At 41.8% G+C, this 22,045-nt stretch overlaps 1 protein-coding gene across 1 annotated transcript in view; it reads right to left on the bottom strand.

Moving 5' to 3' along the window:
• The window catches only part of ppfia3 (PTPRF interacting protein alpha 3), a 71,451-nt gene extending 49,765 nt beyond the window's left edge, over window positions 1-21,686 (bottom strand). The window contains exons 1-8 of the mRNA XM_036589873.1: window positions 21,562-21,686; window positions 16,042-17,094; window positions 5,746-5,847; window positions 4,928-5,092; window positions 2,946-3,020; window positions 1,639-1,698; window positions 1,424-1,552; window positions 701-793 (exon numbers count right to left, since the gene is read on the bottom strand). Coding sequence (XP_036445766.1) covers window positions 701-793; window positions 1,424-1,552; window positions 1,639-1,698; window positions 2,946-3,020; window positions 4,928-5,092; window positions 5,746-5,847; window positions 16,042-16,371 — 954 coding nt within the window. The 5' untranslated portion in view covers window positions 16,372-17,094; window positions 21,562-21,686. The remainder of the gene's footprint in view (window positions 1-700; window positions 794-1,423; window positions 1,553-1,638; window positions 1,699-2,945; window positions 3,021-4,927; window positions 5,093-5,745; window positions 5,848-16,041; window positions 17,095-21,561) is intronic.
• Between the last annotated feature and the right edge of the window lie 359 nt (window positions 21,687-22,045).

Below are 22,045 nucleotides of genomic sequence, written 5' to 3'. Positions count from 1 at the left end.
ACTTTGACAGCTGTAGGAGACGCTCAGGCCATTTGAATGTTTTCACCTCTTACTTTGTGCACAAACAGAAAACGGATACTTTTAAGATCACATTTGACCGACAGCCGATTTGGTCAGACTCTGAAGATGAGACGACACTAAATTCCCAAACCCATCACCACTGAGCAGCTTTTCAGTTGGCAGCTGTGACAGAAGAACAGCTAAACAACCTGGAATCAGCCAGAAATGAACCCAATACCATTCGCCAAACGTGTAGTCTGATCTTCAGAGTCTGTCCAAATCAGACTGAGCCATAAAACTGCTGCAGTAAAAAACAGAAAAGCTGCTCAGTGGTGATGACAGTTTGGGAATTTAGTGTGAGGAACTGGAGAACGAACTGCCGGCTGTGCAGAGAGTGGGTGGAGCTCGTTACTCTGATGGAGCAACAAGCTGCTTGTTAAGGAACTATAATTTGGCGGAAGGAACTCACAAACACATCACAGTGCAGAAAGAGAATGAGTTATGATTTCTAATTCATGTAGACCCACAACAATAGTTCTCAACTGAACAAACTTTGAAGTAACTTAATCAAATTAAAATGTGCTGCGCTTTGAGATTTCATGATGTGCTGAATACTTTCCTAGCTATTTAAACAGCTGTGAGGGTGCATTATGGGTGGGTAATGTTGCGCAGCTGCGGTTTGAACCCTCAACCCCCGTACCTCCTTGATCTCTCTCTGCAGCTTCTGATTGGCTTCTTCAGTTTTGGTCACTTCCCTCCTTGCAGCTGCCAGCTGCTCCTCAATCTCTCCAACCTGTGGTGGAGAGGTATTCACACATAAACACATTAATACAGTCCGTCAACATCAACACTAATCAGAAATCATTCAACACACATTTAGGTCACTGTCCAGCACAGTGTAAAAGTCAGAGAGTCTGTATTTACTTAACGTCCAGTCACAACGGTTATTATTCGTTTTTCAGGAGATTTCTGAGGAGAACCGTGCAAGACCACCGAAACTGCCCCCATCAGATAAACAGCACTTAAAGCTTTCATCTTTATCAATATATGTTTATCAATATATATTATATAATAGAAATTATATATCAATATATAATCAATATCTAAATATCAATTAAATCCTTTAGTGTGGGCCAGGCCTAAGGCTCACTCACTCCGTAATACAGTGACTGGCTGCAGTGCTGCATTTGGCCACCAGAGGGAGCACAGCCTGCTTCCCTCATCACTATAGCAACCATAGAACTGTTATCTCTTCTTCTGATTGGCCAGCTGGAACATTTTCTAATGCAAAATGTGTCAGTATTTTGTGTGTCTCTCTCTCTCTCTCTCTGTCTCTCTCTCTCTCCCCCTCTCTCTCTCTGTCTCTCTCTCTCTCTCTCTCTCTCTGTCTCTCTCTCTCTCTCTCATACACTCTCGTACACACCTGTCTGCACATGAGGGCCAGTCTCTCTTTCAGCTGTGAAAGCTCTGCCCTCTGTCGCTCTATCTCTCCTTCTCTCTGTCTGTCGATCTCTCCATCATCCAAGATGGACGACGGGCCATTCGGGAGCCGCTGAGAAAAAGAAATGAGAAAGAAGATGAACAAAACGGGTGAAAACATCAAAAAAGCGTGCGAGTAATATGATTAGGGGGTCTCACCTCCTTTCCGTTGTCCATCCCTCGCTCTCTTCTTTTGATCTGATCTCGCAGAGTCAGCACCTGTGAGGAAGATCAGGATACATATAGTGGATGGACAGATAAAGGAAAAAGAAAGATGATAAGTTGATAAGGAGTTGCTAGGCTGTTGCTATGGTATCCTAGGTGGTTGAAAAGCAGTTGCTAGGCTGGTGCTATGGTATCCTAGGTGGTTGCTAAGGTGGTGGTAAGCCACTGCTAGGCCACTGCTTTGGTTTCGCCAGGTGGTTTATAAGGAGTTGTTAAGCTGTTGCTATGGTAACAAAGGTGGCTTATAAGGAGTTGCTAGGCTGTTGCTATGGTATCCCTGGAGGTTGAAAAGGAGTTGCTAGGCTGTTGCTATGGTATCCCTGGTGGTTGATTAGAAGTTACTACGCTGTTGCTATGGTATCCCTGAGGAGGATAAGGAGTTGCTAGGCTGTTGCTGTGGTATCCCCAGTAGTTGATAAGAAGTTACTACGCTGTTGCTATGGTATCCCAGGTGGTTCAAAAGGACTTGCTAGACTGTTGCCATGGCATCCCATGTGGTTGATAAGGAGTTGCTATGCTGCTGCTATGGTATCCCAGATGGCTTATAAGGAGTTGCTAGGCTGTTGCTATGGTATCCCTGGAGGTTGAAAAGGAGTTGCTAGGCTGTTACCATGGCATCCCATGTGGTTGATAAGGAGTTGCTAGGCTGTTGCTATGGTATCCCAGGTGGTTGACAAGGAGTTGCTAGGCTGTTGCTATGGTATCACAGATGGCTTATAAGGAGTTGCTAGGCTATCACTATGGTAACCCAGGTGGTTGCTAAATTGCTGCTTGGCTGCTGCTGTGGTATCCCAAGTGGTCGCTAAGGTCTTGTTAGACCACTGCTATGGTATCCCAGGTGGTTAATAAGGAGCTGCTAGGCTGTTGCTATGGTATCCCAGGTTGTTGCTAAATTGTTAGTAGGCCACTGCTAAGGCACTGCTATAGTATCCCAGGTGGTTCATAAGGAGTTGCTAGGCTGTTGCTATGGTATTCTAGGTGGTTGATAAGGTTTTGCTAGGCTGTTGGTTGGTTGCTAAGATGGTGGTAAGCCACTGCTAGGTCACCGCTATGGTATCCCAGGTGGTTACTAAGGTTTTTACTTTATTACTGTTTATTACAGTTTATTACAGTAGCTACACGGTTAACGTGCATGTCTTTGTTTTTAACACTGGACTTTTTTTTTGTCTGTAAAAATCGGACTGCGTGTGAACGGCTTTTTAATCGCTGAAAGAGCTGGAGAGGAGTGGAGCCATCAGTACCTCTCTGGTTGAAGACTCCAGTTCCTCCTCCAGGACGGCCACTCGCTCCAGAGCCACACGCAATCTCTCTCTCACCTAAAGGAGGTCAGGAGAGGAGAGAGAGAGAGGGAAGGATGCAGAAGGAGAGAAAGAGAAGGATGTAGAAGAAAAACAGATGGATTTGAATGATAACGGCAGCAAAAGGAGAAGAACCGAAGAAGGAAAGATCCAGAACGTCCAAAGCAGAGGTTTTTTTAGTTAGCTCAAACCTGCAGCCAGGCAGTTGGAACGAAATCCTGGGGAGGATTTTAACATTCTGGATCTGAATTAATCCTGAGTGTGGGAGTTCTTCACCCACAGAAGTAACAGTGAGGTACAATGGAACTTAAAGATCCTTCACAAAATGTTATTACATGAAACGGTTATGAATAAACTGCCTGATGCCTGACACTGTTTAACAGTAGTTTTGAGTAGATTTTAATCTAAAATTGATTTTTAGACCATTTTTTGAAATCCAATCATGGTGGGTGTATTTTTGGTAAATCACTGCAGGCTAAAATGTGTTTTTAATGTCTTACTCTCATCCACATGCAAAGAAATATGAGCATATGCTGTGTGATGATTCTAGTAAAACCACTGATTATCTAACGTGCATCCTCTGCTCTGTATTTTATTGCAGTAACGCAAAATTGGCTACGTTCACATTACCAGGCTAAAGTGGCACGAATCAGATTTTTTGCCTTAAGGCAACATTACGTCACAATTTCACCTTAAAATAACAGCTTTAAAATCATTTCAATGGTGCAATGAGTGTGTTTACATTCACTTAATAATCCGATAACTGCAGAAAATCCGATTTTGTCAGTAATCCGATCAACACGTTTACATGCACTTGAGTAATCAGATAATGGGGAAACTCTGGGTCTACATGAGTCAGACAGTAATCAGATTTCTGCTTTGCATTTTGTGTAAACTCACAGAAGAAGACGTGAAGTAAACGTAATGTAAAACTCAAAAGCTGCGGCTTTTCTTAAAAAACATTGAGTCACTTTACCTGAAAATATGAACACACATCATCTAGAAGATGAAGAATATTTAAATCCTTCATTTCATCAAGCGTGTAGTTGCTTTCAGTGTTGCTCCAAAGTGTTTTGTTGCTGTCTCATGGGTGCCGTGTTAAACACTGCTTGCTTATTTCCGGCACCGTGGTCTGTTTTTGCACATGTGCAGACGGAGAAATCCGAAAGAAATCTGAGTAAGAGTTTACATGCACTTTTCAAACCAGATCCGGGCCACTTTCATCTGTGGTCCTAGATCGGATACATACGTGGCCAGGCGACCTCAACGAGAACATTTCAATCGGAATTCACGTGTTTTTGTTTACTGTGCGTGCTCCATCATTCAGTGTTACCGCGAAGTTAAGAGCCAGTAAACACTGCAAAAGCATCTGAGCCTGTTTCATCTTCATCTTATTCCAATAATGAACAGCTGAGCGCTGATCAGAGTGAATGACCTTTGTTCTGCTGGTCAGTTTGTTCATGGCTTATGTGGTTTGTCCATGTGACAACGTGAACCATCATGTAAGTAAAATCGGACCTGAGCAAAAAATTTGAGTTGAGCAGTGAGGCTTTTAATGTGAATGTATCCACAAACTTGCGATAGAAAAAGATAGAATAAAAAAGTAAAGGTAAAAAACACTATTCCCAGCATGCCCAGCTTGTTTCCAACCAAAACCACACACATCTCGTCGTGCTTATGACCTCTGAAGCCGATTTGCAGAGGAGAACTTCAACGCAGCATAAGGGCTACACAGACTAAATTCACAATTTACAAAAATGATGCAAGAATTCACATCTACTGTCCTCTGAAGTATGATTTGACTGTCTCCCTGGCATCTGCTATTTCCTCCTCGAAATGTCCGTATAAGGATCTGTAAGTCAGAGTGGACTGGACGGACGGTCGTTTGCATTTCTAGTCTGCTGTAAACTCCAAATAACACTCACCTTCTCATCCAGTGCTTTGTGGTGCTCGAACAGGGACTTCAGGGCCTTCAGCACCTCAACCTCACTGGACACTCCAGCCGGAGACTGAGCCTGTCGCTTCACCACCGTCATCCTGAGAGAACGCTCATGACGAGACACCAAACACTCTAAATGCTCCAACAGCAGCTACAGAGAGAGAGAGCGCGAGATAGAGAGAGAGAGTTACAGAGAGAGAGAGAGAGAGAGAGTTACAGAGAGTGAGAGAGAGATAGAGAGAGAGAGAGAGAGAGAGAGAGAGAGTTACAGAGAGAGAGAGAGAGAGAGAGTTACAGAGAGAGAGAGAGAGAGAGTGAGAGAGAGAGAGAGTCAGAGAGAGAGAGAGAGAGTGAACAAGAAAGTGAAAGAAATAGAGAAGAGAGGGAGAACGGGTGGAGAATGTGTTGTATATGGTTGTATATAGAACCTTTTTAAAAAGGGTTCTACATAGCACCGAAAAGTGTTCTGCTATTGTTACACCCCTGACATCGTAACAACAGAAGAACCCTAAACAACACATCCTCCATCAATCTGAAGAACCTTTTCACCATGTAAAGAACCTGTTAAGCATACAAATGGTTCTTTTGAGTGTTTATGGTTCTATATAGAACCACTGTCTTTACTAAAGAACCCTCATCTTTTTTAAGAGTGTATAATTAAAATTGCACTCTTTCAAATTGTGATTTCGATATAAAAGCAATTAACTGTTCAACCTTAATTAAAACACTGCACATCATGAAATTCAGCCCATTAAGACAAGAAAATCTGGTCAAACACACACAGTCCATAGTGCAGCTACTGACCCGTGTGTTGTTCCTCTCTGCCTTGAGCTCAGCGATCTCCTCCTCTCTCTCCAGCAGCTGCTCCCGACACACATTCAGCTCTTTGGTCAACACCGCAAACTCCTGCACACACACACACACACACACACACACACACACACACAGACACACACAGACAAGCGCATTAATAAAACATACAGTCATATGCAAGAGTTTGGGTGCCCCTGGTCAAATTCCATGTTTTATTGATTTTCTAAATGAGAAATAACACATTCTATAAAGAGAATGCATTTTAAAACACAACTGCTGTTTATTTGCTGAATTTAACACATGGCGGGGGTGGGGGGGGGTTATGGCCCATTGTATATTGTGTGTTTTATTTTTTTTCCAATAGCTTAAACACAAATAAATATCATATAAATTCTGCTGTAAAATGTGTTGTAATTTGAGTGGGAGGTTCACACTGTATCGGTTAATAATAGTTCTAATATTGTTAATAGAAATATTACTAATAGACCTTATCATAACACTGAACACACCCTCATAGCTCGGGTTTCCAAACATAAAACATTGCTTAATTAAAAAAAAAGCCTTAAATAAAATTCACATTTTGGGCAAAATCAGCAACGATACCCAAGATATTCAGATTATTATTCACTCTGCAGGACTGCAGGACAGTTCTCCACATGTTTGCTTTTGTGTTCAGCACACAAATTAGTATCTGGAATTTAACCAGCGGAAAAATAAAAATGTGATCCTGGGATGGTTTCAATAGAGGATCGGATCTGAAACAGTGTGTTCAAATTGAAAACTGAACAGCAGATACGCCCAACGCTCGCAAGCAGCCTATCAGAGTAAAGAGTGTGGAGAGAAGGAGGAACTTAAGTATGCACACACCCACGCTCAAATGACCGGGCTTACAAAATATACAAGATATCAAAAACGGCATCAAATATTGACCTCAGAATTGCAAATCTTATGAAACCTGAAAATATGTGCATCTTTACACCCCTGGTGTAAGTGCATGGTGCAAACTTTCATATATAAACATTAAAGGGCCCATGTAGATGAAAACCAAATATTCTTTGCTTTTTAAAAATTTTACTTATATTTAAAATGAAGTTTGATGTATTAAACGTCATTAAAGTTTCAAAAACATCCCATTCATTCCCCACATATTATATGAAGCTGCAAAACAATCCGTGTCTTCACCTCATTCACACACACTATATAGACAAAAGTATTTGGACACCTACACATCACCCATCACACCTACAGGAGCTTTTATGAAACCCATTCTAAATCTATAGGTATTAATATGGAGTTGGTCCCCCTTTACAGCTGTAACAGCTTCCACTCTTCTGGGAAGCTTCCTACAGATTTTGGAGAGTCTCTGTGGGAATTTCTGTCCATTCATCCAGAAGAGCATTTGTGAGGTCAGACACTGATGTTGGACGAGAGGGCCTGGCTCCAATCTCCGTTCTAGTTCATCCCAAAGGTGTTTGATGGGGTTGAGGTCAGGGTTCTGTGAGGGCCAGTCAAGTTCTTCCACACCAAACTCACCCAGTCAGGCCTTTATGGAGCTGCTTTGTGCACTGGGGCTCAGTCATGCTGGAACAGGAAAGGTTCTTCCCCAAACTGTTCCCACAAAGCTGGAAGCAAACGATTGCCAAAATGTCTTGGTGCTGAAGCATTAAGATTTCCCTTCACTGGATCTAAGGGTTCTAGACCAACCCCTTAAAAACAGCCCCATATCATTATCCCTCCTCCACCAAACTTTACAGCTGGCACAGTGCAGTCAGGCAGGTAACGTTCTCCTGGCATTCTCCAAACCCAGACTCGTCCATCAGACTGACAGATAGAGAAGCGTGATTCATCACTCCACAGAATACGTTTCCACTGCTCCAGAGTCCAGTGGCTGCGCCAAACCAGTACTGTGTGATTGAACAGAGGATAGACACTGTGCGCTTCAGCAATTGGCAGCCCTGCTCTGTGAGTTTGCGTGGTCTACCGCTTCGTTGCTGTGCTGCTGTTGCTTCTAGATGCTGCCATTTCACAATAATAGCACAGTCATAAAGGTACAGTGACAAAACCAGTTTAAATCTAAGGGATAAAAAGAATGAAAAACTATGAATTATGACTAGTTTGGGTAAATAAAACCACAGTGGACTTCAAAACACAAGAACAAATGTAATTTATGGGGCCTTTAACACGTGAACACAAGGCACATATTCAGGCATTCCTCATTTTTGCTGTATCAACAAAATAAATGCATGAGACCCCACCGTATTACTGTGTATCAAATCGAGCACTGAATAAGCTGATATCAAGTTCATTCAAATTACAAGCAAAGGCCACGAAGCACTGACCAATCAGACAAAGGCAACTTTATATTGTACACGATAGGCGGTGCCGTCTGGACGAGATTAAACTCCGGAACATCTCATGATTCTCGCAGACGCCTCAAACATCTTCTTTACCAGGCGCATGATGTAGCTTATATACTGCCTTTAATATCTAAATGAAAAGACAGGTGTATAGATATATAAAAAAGAATGAAAATGACAGCTTAAGAAATTTTACAAAGACAATAAAAATGGTGCAAATAAGCAAATCTAAGTTACACATTGTAAATTGCTTTAAATAGTGAGGAAAATGCAATTAACAAACAAGTACAAGCTGCTAGTTTGGTTATCTAGTTGAGTGGTCAAATATAATTCTATTGTCTTTGAACTGCTTTGTGTAACTCTCAAGTTACATGGGAGGTAAGTTGCATGCAGCTCACATCGTGCAACTAGTTGCATGAACGCCTCACTGTACAAAGGCAGCCTAAGAGAGTGTGAGAATGTGCTGGTTTGTTTTGTTGGCCTTATTCGGGTATTCTGAATTCTGAACGCTTCACTGAGCAGCTCCTGACTGCAGGGTCACACACACACACACTGTGTTGCGTAAGCTGACATATGGCCCCATATGGCACTTACTGTACACCTCCATACACACACACACTCACACACTCACACCTGACACACATTCACTCCCTCTGTTGCATCACAACACACCACGTGTAACATGTTCATGTGCCAAAACACATGTCTGTCTGAGAACTAGTGCCACATGTTGAGCAGAAAACACACCCGGCAACATAGCAAAGGTAAGGACAACTTTACACGGTCAAACTTTCATGCAACTAGTTGCACGCAACATAATTTCAGTGCAGCTCAACACGAAGCAATTCAAAAGCAATCACAGTTGCACACAACACATTTGATTACTCCACTAGTTCACCAAATTGGCAGCTCATATATTTTAATATCAGCTGCCAATTTGTTTAACTAGTGGAGTAATCAAGTGTGTTGCGTGCAACTGTGTTCGTAACGTCACTATATAAAGTAATATGTGAGGTGATACATTATGGTTGTACTTGATGCCAATCTGTGAACTGTGTAAATTTAGGGATTGTCTAGAGAGGACAAAACAAATACGGCTACACAGATAACTACTCCCGCATCCTAACACAGAAGACTAAACACTGGGACAGACAGTCATTTAAACGGTACACCATTAGCTGGCTAGTTAAGCCAGCAGTTCACAGAAACGTTACCTTCAAGAAACTCAAGTTTGTTGTCATGGATCTGGAAACTTCCAAAATAAAAAGCTACCAGCCTTGCAGGGATCTCACTTTCCCCCACCCAACAAACCATTTTCTTCTTTATTTTCTTGCCTATTGATCCGGTGAAATACATAATTTATTTATGTCGTGTGACATGATTACACATTGTTTCATCAACATTTAGAACTTGTTTTATGAAGTTGAGATGTTTGCAACCGTTGCTGCAGAGTTTCAAATGAGTTGCTGCAATTTGGCTTCATGAAGGTTTCAAGCAACTAAAGTTGCATTAAAGTTTTACTACGTGAAGCGAGCCTTAACTCTAGTGCTGGCCAGAATAGCATTTTACAAGCTTTGAATACTTGTTGCCCTTTACGAAGACTTATCTTAAGTCTTAGTAAGTCAATATTTCCTTTTTATAATTAAACTTTCTTTAACTATGTTAATTTATGTTACATAGTTTGTTTTTTAATTAAAATATTCCAGTATATTCCCGTGTACGCGTGGGTTTCCTCCAGGTCCTCCGGTTTCCTCCCACAGTCCAAAGACATGCAGTCAGGCCAACTGGACACTCTAAATTCCTCCTAGGTGTGAATGTGTACGTCTGTCTGTCTGCTCTGCGATGGACTGGTGACCTGTCCAGGGTGTTTCCTGCCTTCCGCCCAATGAGTGCTGGGATAGGCTTGCGCTCACGACCCAGAATGATAAGCGGGTTAGACACTGTGTGTGTGTGTGTGTGTGTGTGTGTGTATTCCAGTATATGATTTGTACAAATATTTACACATTTACTTGTTTTATGATGGATGTCCCAAAGAGGCCGAGAGACGAGATGTGCTGTAATACTATGTCAGATAAGAAAGGATAATGGTTGCTTGAAACTTACATGAACCTAAATTTCACTTAAGTTGTATAACACAAAGCGTCCCATAAGTCTTTTGAAACTCAGCCGCAATCGTCTCAACATCATGGCACAATTTTCATGAAACAGCCAATAAGTATTACACAATCATGTCGAACGACTTACTTTCAAACCATTGATTTCATCAGATCAATGGACAAAATAAAAAAAGATTATCTACCGGATGATTTCCTGATGTTTTCCACTTAATGGCAAAAAATATGAGTTTGTTTCTGTAACCAGCTGCATTAACTAGCCAGCTAATACTAAATGCTAACAGCTGTTTAAACGGCTCCCTGTGCCACTGTTTATTCTTCTATTATAAAACTTTATTAAGTTCCATAAGAAAATAGTGTTTCAGCAGCATACATACAAAACAAATACAGAGACACATAAGTAAGGTAAAAATAATAATAACAACAATAATAAGAAAAGAATAAGGAAATGTATGACATGAAATACTATATAAATAGTTGCATGCAACATAATTTCAGTGCAACTTGACACAAAGCAATTTAAAAATAATCACACTTGCATGCAACACATTTGATTACTCCACTAGAAATACTATATAAATATATGTACAAAAAGTCGGTTATAACTGTAACAGCTACTTAAACATTCATTTTCAAAGGTTCACACTAAACACATAAAACCTCAAATAACCCTAGATAGATAAAAGACAGATATAAAGATATGTAAAAAAGACTGGAAATGAGAGCTGAAAAAAATAAAAAAACATGATAAAAATGCTGCAAATATGCAAATTACATCATGTGACACAGGGTATCAAAAATTACGAGTAACTGAATGTGTTGCATATTTCTGAACTGCTTCGAGTAGCTGTCAAGTTGCACAGAAATTATGCAACTAGTTGCATGAAAGCTTACCGCCTACACTGTTAGTAATAAAGGTTCTGTGAAGGTACATTTTTCATTCAACAAAGTAAGTGTTCCCTCGAAAGTACAACAGTGGTTTTAAGGTCTGATTGTGAACCTTAAATACGTTTTCCAGGTGAAAAGTTCGTATTTGTACCTTTTCATAACCGAATGTTTTAAAACAGAACAGTAAAATAAAAGCCTGGAGACGAGACGGGGTGTGTGGAGTCAGTACAGCTTAGAAAATATAATTTCAATGGATTATGGTTCAGTTATGTTCCCTGACTAAAGGTACTGAGATGGACCCTTGAGGGAACCACCCCAGTGAGATGAGGGGTACTGCTCCAGTGACAGTTTACTACCTTTATTTCTGAAAGTGTAAAGCCAGCCTAAAGGGTTAACAAAGGATGAAGCTTCTGAATACAAAATAAGGAAATGAATATCAGTATTACATTTAAATCCTCGAGTATTTTGGGCCGACTCTACTAAAAACAAATCAAACGGGCTGAAGTGATTCATTTATTATACTAGTGATTAATGGAGTAATCAAGCAGTCTGAGTATTTACAGAAGGACAAACAATAAAAATGGACTCAACTGAACAATAACCAGCCATGCAAAGATAACAGTGTGTGAAAGAAAGTGAGAGAGAAACAGAGAGAGAAAAAGATACGAGAGAGATAGAAAATAGAAAGAGAGAGAGATAAGCTTGGTGCTACAGATGGTAACTCAGTGGGCCCGTCGCACTTTGGCATTGTGGAAGTGAACCTCACTGAGACTGGGCTGGAATTACATTTGGCACCAAATTCCCATAACTCTGTGATCATGTGGCCTTTTCTTCTATGCTGACTCTCTTGGTACATCCTATACGCTACAAAAGGGCCTTAATGTGATGGCCAAATATCAAATTAGCCCCTTTACATCAAATATAGTTGATAAGCCAAGTCATGTTTGGTGTCTGCTGTTTGCTTCTTTAGTTTTAGCACCGAAGCTGCAAGGCTAATGTAGCTTACAGTGGAGGATATAGCACTTAGCTGTTAGCATGGTGCTAACTGCATGCCTAAATCATCACACGCTCGCCTCAAACAGTGTGGAGGTGTTTATTAATCTCTAATAGACTAGATTCTGTGGTTTCTGACACTGTATGATACACTGTTCTCTATAAACGTGGACTAAAGTACAGGCAAAGGTGCTGCTACTGTTCTTAGCTATGCTAATGTGCTTCTGTCCTTTTTAATAGATAACAGTTTGTCATACAGAGTCAGAAACCACAAAATCTAGTATATTAGAGATACTGAACACCTCCACACGGTTTGAGACGACTGTGTGACGGTTTACTTTGAATAATGCTAACAGCTGAGCTCTAAGCTTCATTTGTTTGTTAGCTGCATTAGCCTCGTAGCTCTAGTGCTGAGACTAACGGAGCAAACCTCACCAAACGTGTCTCGGCTGATCGACTACATTTGAGGTAAGGATGGGTTTACATGTGCACCCAGACCCATTTCATCATGTCACTCTCTCCCTCTCTTCCTCTGCTTCACTCTCTCTATCACTGACGTGCTAAAGCACCAGCCGTGAAGCCGAAAAACATTAGCAGCAATTTCTCAATCATGTTCAAATATAATTACACCTCTGCCCAGCCTGCAAAAGCCTGGTCTCAGACGGAAAAACTGGAAAAAGAAAAAACAAAAAAAATATCGAATATGTCTGCATGACGAGTGTTAAAAATGCTGAAGGGGAATTCCACTGATTTTTCAAATGTCTGCATAATTCAATCATTTGAAGTAAACTGATGATTCAAAGTGGTTTTACGTGAAACGCTCCACTGTAGAGAAACTTACTGACTCAGATTTCTCTACAGTCGTGGTGATAGGAACCAGGCATCACAGTGCCATAACACAAAGATATCCATTTTATTTACTGTCCACAACCACCAGTGTCTCCTGAGGTTTTATATGTAATGCTGATGATGGTAAAATTGTGGAAAATCTGAAAACAATAAGGTTTCTTCCAGGACTATTTTGCCTCACAACAACTTGCAAATATCTCTCCATGATGAATGTGCTTTTACAAATACTACATTTTAGGCCAAAAGCTTTGTGGAACTATCATAAAACAAATAAAACAATGTCTCAGACATCAGGAAACATATTCATAACCATGTAGTAACTTTCTGTGAGGGAGCTTTTAGAGGTGGACGTCTGGTTCCCACCACCACCACTGTGAAGAGTTTCACACCAAACCACTCAGAATGACTCTGTTTACATCTTAACCACTTAGTTATGCAGACATTTATATATATTAAATGCATATTTATATAAATATATATATATATATATACATACACACACACACACACATCTTCTAAACCGCTTATCCTTACATACACCCTGGACAGGTCACCAGTCCATCACAGGGCAGACAGACAGACATACACATTCACTCACACACTCACACCTAGGGGCAATTTAGCATCTCCAATTAAACTGACTGCATGTCTTTGGACTGTGGGAGGAAACCCACGCAGACATGAGGAGAACATGCAAACTCCACACAGTAAGGACCCTGGTCGCCCAGCCCGGGAATCGAACCCAGGCCCTTCTTGCTGTGAGGCGACAGAACTACCCACCGTGCCAAAAAATAAATGTAAATAAATAAATAAATATAAATATATAGATCTATACACACACATATGTGTGTGTGTGTGTGTGTGTGTGTGTATGTGTGTATGTGTGTGTGTGTTTTCAGGCTGTGACCATTGGAAAATGCTTATACAGTCAGCAAAATAGCTGGTCAGTCAGTGAAAAAAAACAGAAACACTAAATATTACAACACGTCTGCACTGTGAGGGACAAACATATTTCCATCACTATTACCTTTATCACAATTTACCTTGAATTCCTAATAGTAACAACACCATTCAGGTCACACAACCTCAGAGACAGTAACAGTCTGGCCAAAAATCAAATATCCCTCTGACCTCACAGAGTACAGTCAATCAGCCATGATGTGTTTGGAAGTTTGCTTCTTTGATTTTACACTTGAGCTACAAGGCTAATGTAGCTAACATGTAATGGAAGCTTACATATACCAGTTAGCATGGTGCCTAAATCATCACACACTCACCCTCAAACCATGAGTTCTTCAGTATCTCTAACAGACTTGATTATGTGGCTTCTGACACTGTATGATAAACTGTTATCAATAAACATGAATTAAACAATGCTGATTGGTGGTGTATATGCTCCCATGAATGCACTGATCATGAATTTTAATAGCTAGTTCTAACTGCGATTTCTTTACAGACAAATTGGCTGATGCACGATTTTTATTAGCCTTTTGTTAATTTTGTTCTTTATGGGCCAAACTGGCATATAACGTTTCAAATTTAAGTCAGTTGCCTATTTAAATAAAGGGACTCAAATAAAGTGCTACACTGAAATTAAGAGGCGATTGGCTGTTCAGCACAATGAGCCATGTATAATTACACTACGACATTTTGGTTCAGGTGTAGCAGCAGCCTGAGTGCGCTTACCTGTCTCGCCGTTTTTACCACATAGAACTGACCACAGATCAGAAAAAAATCTAAACAATATACTGGCCAATTGCTGATTTCATGTTCTGAAATGTGTTGATTCCAATCGTGGCTGATTCTGATCGTGCATCCCAACTATTAGCCTCGTAGCTCCAGTGTAAAACTAAAAAAGCAAAGTTCAGACACCAAACATGTCTTGGTTTATGGACGACATTTGGGGTCAGGCAGGAAATTGGGTAAATTAAGATGGACATATCAGATCAGGCTAGACTAGAACTACACTCTCAAACTCTAGACTGGACAAACGACAGCAGAAAACAGAGCATCCCAAACAGGTACGAGTCTCAGATTAGGTCAAGCAAGCAAAAAGAAAAGTTCCCAGTGCAGACTGGGGAATTGTCTGTTGGTCTGACGGTATGAATATAGACCCCTCTATTCTGCCACAGTAACAAAGCCCAGACCGGTCTGATACAGGCCAGAACAGGTCAGCACAGGCAAAACCAGGTCACTATCATCTTCTGTCTCTCTCTCTCTCTCCCTGTCTCTCTCTCTCTGTACACACTGTTATTAACCATTAGACTTTTCACCTTTTCCGTCTAGTCACTGGCCACTCAGTTCAGCACACTCTAAATAAAACCTTACCCTGTCTGACCCAGTTTTTCAGATAAATTACTCATTTTTTTATCTTCCACAATTTGTTGCACTATTCAAATTTGCCAGCTTTACTGTGCTGATCACTCTGACCTTACACTCTGACATGCAATCTATCAGCAATCACACACGTGTATATATATATACATACGTATATGTGTGTATATATATATATATATATATATATATATATATATATATGACATGATATGTAAAAATAACGTGCCCATATGCATATTAGACAAACAATCAAACAAGACCACCCTTCCTTTATTTAATTCTAATTTTAGAAGCTGGTTGATCATTTTCTGAAGTAATCAGAAATTGTTCAGCTTCTTTGTTTGATGTGTCCGTCTCCTTTTCTCAGTGAGGTTCTTCTTGACAGCTACACATCCTTTCAGACCCACAGTGCTGAGTCGTCTTCTCACAGTGGAAGGATGGACAGAAACACCTGTGGATGTTTTCAGATCTGAAGCAGCTTGATTTTCTCCTCTCTCTCAAAGATGAAAGCTTTAAGTGCTGTTTATCTGATGGGGGCAGATTTGGTGTCTGCCAGGTCTTGCATAGTTGTCTGTATTTTTTAATGTCTTACTATCCAGTTTATATCTAATCTCCTCGGAAATATCTCCTGAAAATGAACAGCTCGTACTTAATGGCTGTTTTGACTGGAAATTAAATAAACGAAGGGGGGGTCTTTGACGTCTGCACACTACTGTAAGTGCGTATATGTGTTTGTGCGGGTGCTGTACCTGTGGCAGTGCGATGGAGAGTTGTCTCTGCAGTGAGTCTTTCTCGTGGCCCAGTTCTCGTAGCCGCAGCTGAGCGGTTCCCAGACTCTCCTGCGTCTCTCTCAGACTCTCCAGCAGCCGCTCTCTCTCCGTCAGCATGTTCACCATCAGACTCTCCAGATTCCCTGTACTGCCTCCTTCATCACCGCCTCGAGACTCACGGCCTCCGTACCCACCCATACCCCCCATCCCACCGCCCATACCCCCTCCGCTGCCGGCCGGAGAGGACGGACCCCCGCCGCCTCCCCCACGTCCATCCTCCGATATGGTGGGCATCACTTCACACATCATCCTGAGGCCGGAGAGTGGGCGTAGGAGTGTAGGAATGTATGTGTGGGGTCCCTATAAGGCCTGTAAAAAGTGCTTGGCCCCCTAAATTCTACTATCCAGTATTATGAATTAATCAGTAACAACAATGAAATGTAAAAAGTGTTGAACCTCTTAAACTGCAGGCGTATTATTCAGTTACTAATGGTAAGGCTTACTATCCAGTAACTGCTTTGAATTATTCAGTATGTACTGGAGTTTAAGGGCTTAGCAGCGTGTCGCAAAGTGTCTGCACATGCATGTGTCAGTGTGGGTGTGTGCATTTGTGAGGGAATGAGGAATGTATTAGCACTTGGTCATGTGTGTGTGTGCTTGTCTGTAGGAGGTGCTCAGGAAGTTTGTGACACACTGTGAGCGTTTCTCCCTTCTGCTCTCCTTTCTCGCACTTTCGAGCAACACCTCTGTCCAAACGTCTTCAAAGATGGACATTCACAAGCTCTTGAGTTTCTCTCCTTTTCTTCAAATCATCCATCTTTCTTTGTTTTTCTTTGATTTCCCAGTCCTAGTCCTAGTCCCAGTCCCAGTCACACCTGAGGTACACCCCGAAGCTCTACCCTTCAATTATCTTTGTTTGGGTGGAGAATGCGGGCACAGTCTAGTTCTTCAACCGAAGAACGAAAGCAGCAGAAGAAGGCAGGAGAGGTCAGGTGGGTTTCCGAGGAGCAGGTTTTGAAGCCTGTGAGAGAGCTGTGGAGAACAGGAGGAAAGGATTAGGACTGGAATCACCTTATTGCCAGAGTTCTCTTTACATGCACATGCTTAAAAAAGCTGCCACTGAACCACTTTTGGTTCCCTGAACAACCCTGTTTGAAAAAATATTTGTGAGTGAAGAACCTCTTAAAGGCCTAAATAACCTTTATGTAACTTAAAAGTTCTATACCTTCTATACATAATATATGTCTATCCGAAACTCCTCCCAGTACAACCGAAACTCCACCCTGTACAACCGAAACTCCTCCCAGTACAACTGAAACTCCCCTCAGTACAACCGAACTCCCCCTCGTACAACCGAAACTCCTCCCAGTACACCCGAAACTCCCCCAGTATAACCAAAATCACTCCCAGTACAACCAAAACTCCTCCCAGTACAACCACAACTCCCCCTAGTACCACCGAAACTCCACCTAGTACAACCAAAACTCTTCCCAGTACAACCGAAACTCCCCCTAGCATAACCGAAACCACTCCTAGTACAACTGAAACTCCTCCCAGTACAACCAAACTCCCCCTAGTACAACCCAAAACTCCCCCAGTACAACCCAAAACTCCCCCAGTACAACTGAAACTCTCCCTAGTACAAACAAAACTCCTTTCAGTGCAACCAAAACTCCTCCCAGTACAACTAAAACTCCCCCTAGTATAATCAAAACCCCTCCCAGTACAACCGAAACTCCTCCCAGTACAACCGAAACGCCCCAGTACAACCGAAACTCTCCCTAGTACAACCAAAACTCCTCCCAGTGCAACTGAAACTCCTCCCAGTACGACTAAAACTCCCCCTAGTATAATCAAAACCCCTCCCAGTACAATCAAAACTCCCCTAGTAAAACCGAAACTCCCCCTAGTATAATCAAAACCCCTCCCAGTACAAACAAAACCATTCCCAGTACAACTGGAACTCCTTCCAGCACAACTGAAACCCCTCCCAGTACAACCCAAACTCCTCCCCATGCAATACGTCACCAGGCACATGATCCATGTCTATGAGAAAGATAATCATGTCGCAAGTCGCACATGGTTCCTTTAAGTCTGAAGAAATGCACAATGGCATGCAAAAAAACAAAAGTAGTTCATGCCATTGCACAAGGAAACCTTACTGGCAATATAGAAAGAGGTGGAGTAAATAAAAAACCCCAAACAGAAACGAGGTGTTCAGATACAAAATGAAAGACTCTCTGATGCTAAACTATTAACGGGCAGCAGAGATGAAGGCATAAAAGATTTGTGTTTATTCAATATACAGAAACACATGCTGCACATTCAAACTACAGGTTTGTACTGACTAAATCTGAGCATGTTTTTCTTTCAAGCGGTTGAAAGGGCAGATTCCATGCCACATTACTGATAATATGTGGAAGAGGAGATTTTTTATTATGATTTGAATTCAAAGGAAAGTTACTGTCCTATATTTTTCCATGTCTCTGTCATTTGACACTGAAACAAACAGAAAAACCTTGTTGATTCTTGTATGTAACGACGCAACTGCAAAATATGTGAAACTAACAAAATGTATGTAAATAACAGTGCAATTCATTATGTAATTAAGTGATAACATTTCAGTTATATAGCTAGGGGTGGGCGATACTACAATACCTCACTATATTTCCATGATACAAATCACGATATTTAGTTTTTATAACGTTTGATAAGTTGGAACAAACAAAAATGAGTAAATATGACCCTGTTTACACCTGGACACTTCATGCATCTTGAGTACCAGGCTAATATCTGGAGGCCAAGCCACATAAAAATGCAAGTGTAAACAAACCCAAGAAGCATTTAAAACAGATATAAATCCGATCACTCAGACCACTTTAGGACATGGACTAAAAGATGCATTTGAGCCTCATGTTATAGCAGGTAAACACATCCTCTCCCCAAGACACATTCAACAGCAAAAATCCTACCAGTACAACCGAAACTCCTCCCAGTACAACTGAAACTCCACCTAATGTAACCAAAACTCCTCATATTATGACCGAAACTCCCCCTAGTATAACCAAAAACTCCTCCCAGTACAACCGAAACTCCCCCTAATATAACCAAAACTCCTCATATTATGACCGATACTCCCTCTAGGACAACCAAAACTCGCCCTAGTATAGCCAAAACTTCTCCCAGTACAACTGAAACTCCCCCGGTATACCCGAAACTGTTCCCAGCACAAATGAAATTCCTCCCAGTACAGCCAAAACCCCCCCTGTATAACCAAAACCCCTCCCGGTACTACTAAAACACCTCCCAGTACAACCGAAACTCTGCCTATTACAACCAAAACTACGCCCAGTACACCTGAAACTCCCCCTAGTACAACCAAAACTTCTCCCAGTATAACCGAAACCCCTCCCCATAGAGCACCTCACTGGGCATGTGATCCGTGTCTGTTTTGAAGATTATCTTTGAGGATACACATGATTCCCCTAAGTTTGAAGAAATGCACAATGACATGCAAAATTGCAAATTTCGAGGCAGCAACCATCTTTAGCACAGCACAGAACGAGGCTGAACGGAATAACAATTGGTAATTGGTTGTCGCCTAACGAGTGGATTTGCATATTCCATCCCACAGTAATCATAAATCAGTCCGACTAACTAGTGACTCCCAAGTGTAAACGCATGTGACTAAAATCTTACCAGGATGCAATCCAGATACTAGTCACATGAAGTGACCAGGTGTAAACGGCCTCTATGCTTTCTTTATAATGAAATATACTGCTGGTCAGAGTTCTTTAGTACAGAGTACTTTAAGTGCTGATATACATGATATATGATGATATATCACAATAAATGTCATATTGCAAAGGCCTTAGTACACACTCGACTTCTCAGGGTATAGATGTTTAAGAGCTATGGTAGTAAAACAGACCATGTCAACCTGTGTCACGTTTAAATACACAGAAATTCTTACAGGTATGTGCTACTGACTGAACCTGAAGGTGTAGCTTTCTAGCAGTAAAACAACAGGTAAGATAACTGGACTACACAGTTAGGAGGGACAAAGCAGCTAAAACTCCAAGCCTGTGGCCTGACACTGTCTCAAGAAGCTAACTGACCCAAAGCCACCATAATAACACACAATAAAGGGCTGTAGATACGTGTATTGTTGTATTTATCCTATTTAATCATGTGTCATATCCATCACAATTATTACACACATTTTAGGGGGACGAGAAGCTACATCCTCCTGTGAGAAAGTAAGGAAATAGCCTGGCCAAGCCTGCTAACATGGCTAACAGTGAAAGAAAGTCAGTAGCCACCATTAGCACCCGTGTATTTGCATAATGCTAGTGTGTTTTAATTCAATTTTACCAGCATTAGCGCTGTTGACTGACCTATTCATTTAGCATGACCATCAAAAACGATAGAAATAAAAGGTGTGAGCTACAGTTAGCTTTATATGCAGTGCACTGTCCAGCCACACAGGCCAGGGGTGATGGCTAAGAAAGGCAGCTATAATCTTCAAGTAGGTAGGCCACAGGCTGAGACAGTACCACACAAAAAAGAGGAGGACAAGAAAAGAAGAAGAGAGAATGAAACCCAGCGCTCAAGCTGTCTTATTCCCCAGCTATCTTATTCGAATTCCCCGTTCCACCTTAAATGGACATGTAACTGCTGCAGCATTTAAGGTGGAACGGCACATTCGAAGCCAACTTCAGCTTTATCATCATTGATTTGAGCCAGATGTCTACACAGACATCCAGCTCGGTTTTTTTTCGTACACAAACCCTTATTTTTCAGATGATTTGCACACAGCATAAAGGAAAAAAGCGCTGTCAGCCCCTTATAGCTGTGAATGATTTGCCTGATATTGGCTGGCTCTCCTGTGCAGAGCTGTTAGTCATGAGGCTAATAATGGAGGCGCAGGAGAGAGAGAGAGAGAGAGAGAGAAGAGAGAGAGAGAGAGAGACGGTGGGGCTCAGTGTGTGTATGTGTGTCGACAGACGTGGGGAGGAGATCCACAATGCAAACATACATTTAAAATATATGCAAAATACATTAACATGTCACTGCTCGTTATTAAGGCCAGCGCAGTAACAGTAACAGTACTAGCTGTCAGTGCAAATGGACCGAGAGACAACAATGCCAGTGCAACGAGCGTCAGTCTGCTCCAGTGTGCAGTGCTGAGCGTAATGTTGTGAAGACAGTCTATGTGTGACGTGTTCCCTGTCGGTGCCACAGCTCGCGCGGAATGCACGGATGCACATGCAGTGCGAGGGAAAAAAAAACGATATAATCCAGCTTTATCTGCAATATCGATATTATCCTCCGTGCACGAGGGCCATTCAGACCCCTTTTCCACCCCTTTCCACCCCTTTCCACCCCCCTCCTTACATCAATCCATCTATCCATCCATCCATCCATCCATCCTTATCCTCACAGCTGGGCGACAACACACACAAACAGGGGAAAAAAGGATAAAGCATGCACGCGCACCCTGCTCATGGTCCAGAATCTCTGCAGGTCATCGTGAACCGGAGCGCCTTTCTCCTCCGGTTTTGTCGTTCTTCCTCTTCTCCTCTCCTCTCCTCTCCTCTCCTCACTCACTCTCTCACTCAGCGCTACACCTCATACACACAATCTCTCTCTCTCTCTCTCTCTCTCTCTCTCTCTCTCTCTCTCTCTCTCTCTCTCTCTCTCCCCCATGCAATAAAGGTGCGCGCGCGGTCTTAAAGAAACCCTTCTCCTATAGGCGCGCGCATGCGCGCACACGCACACACATATACATACACACACACACACACACACGCAGGCTACACACTCGGGCTGCATGTAAACACCTAAGCTATCACCAATAATAATAATAATAATAATAATAATATAATGATGGGTAAAACCTCATACGGGTGTTCTTGGGTTGAACCTGCACCCCCCCCCACCAACAACCCCCCCCTTCATACAAATCTCATCTATAAACAAC

Source organism: Colossoma macropomum, unplaced genomic scaffold (assembly GCF_904425465.1).
Source record: "Colossoma macropomum unplaced genomic scaffold, Colossoma_macropomum, whole genome shotgun sequence".
Lineage (NCBI taxonomy): Eukaryota > Metazoa > Chordata > Actinopteri > Characiformes > Serrasalmidae > Colossoma > Colossoma macropomum.
Note: the sequence above shows the minus strand (reverse complement) of the source record. Positions and strands in the feature narration are given on the sequence as shown.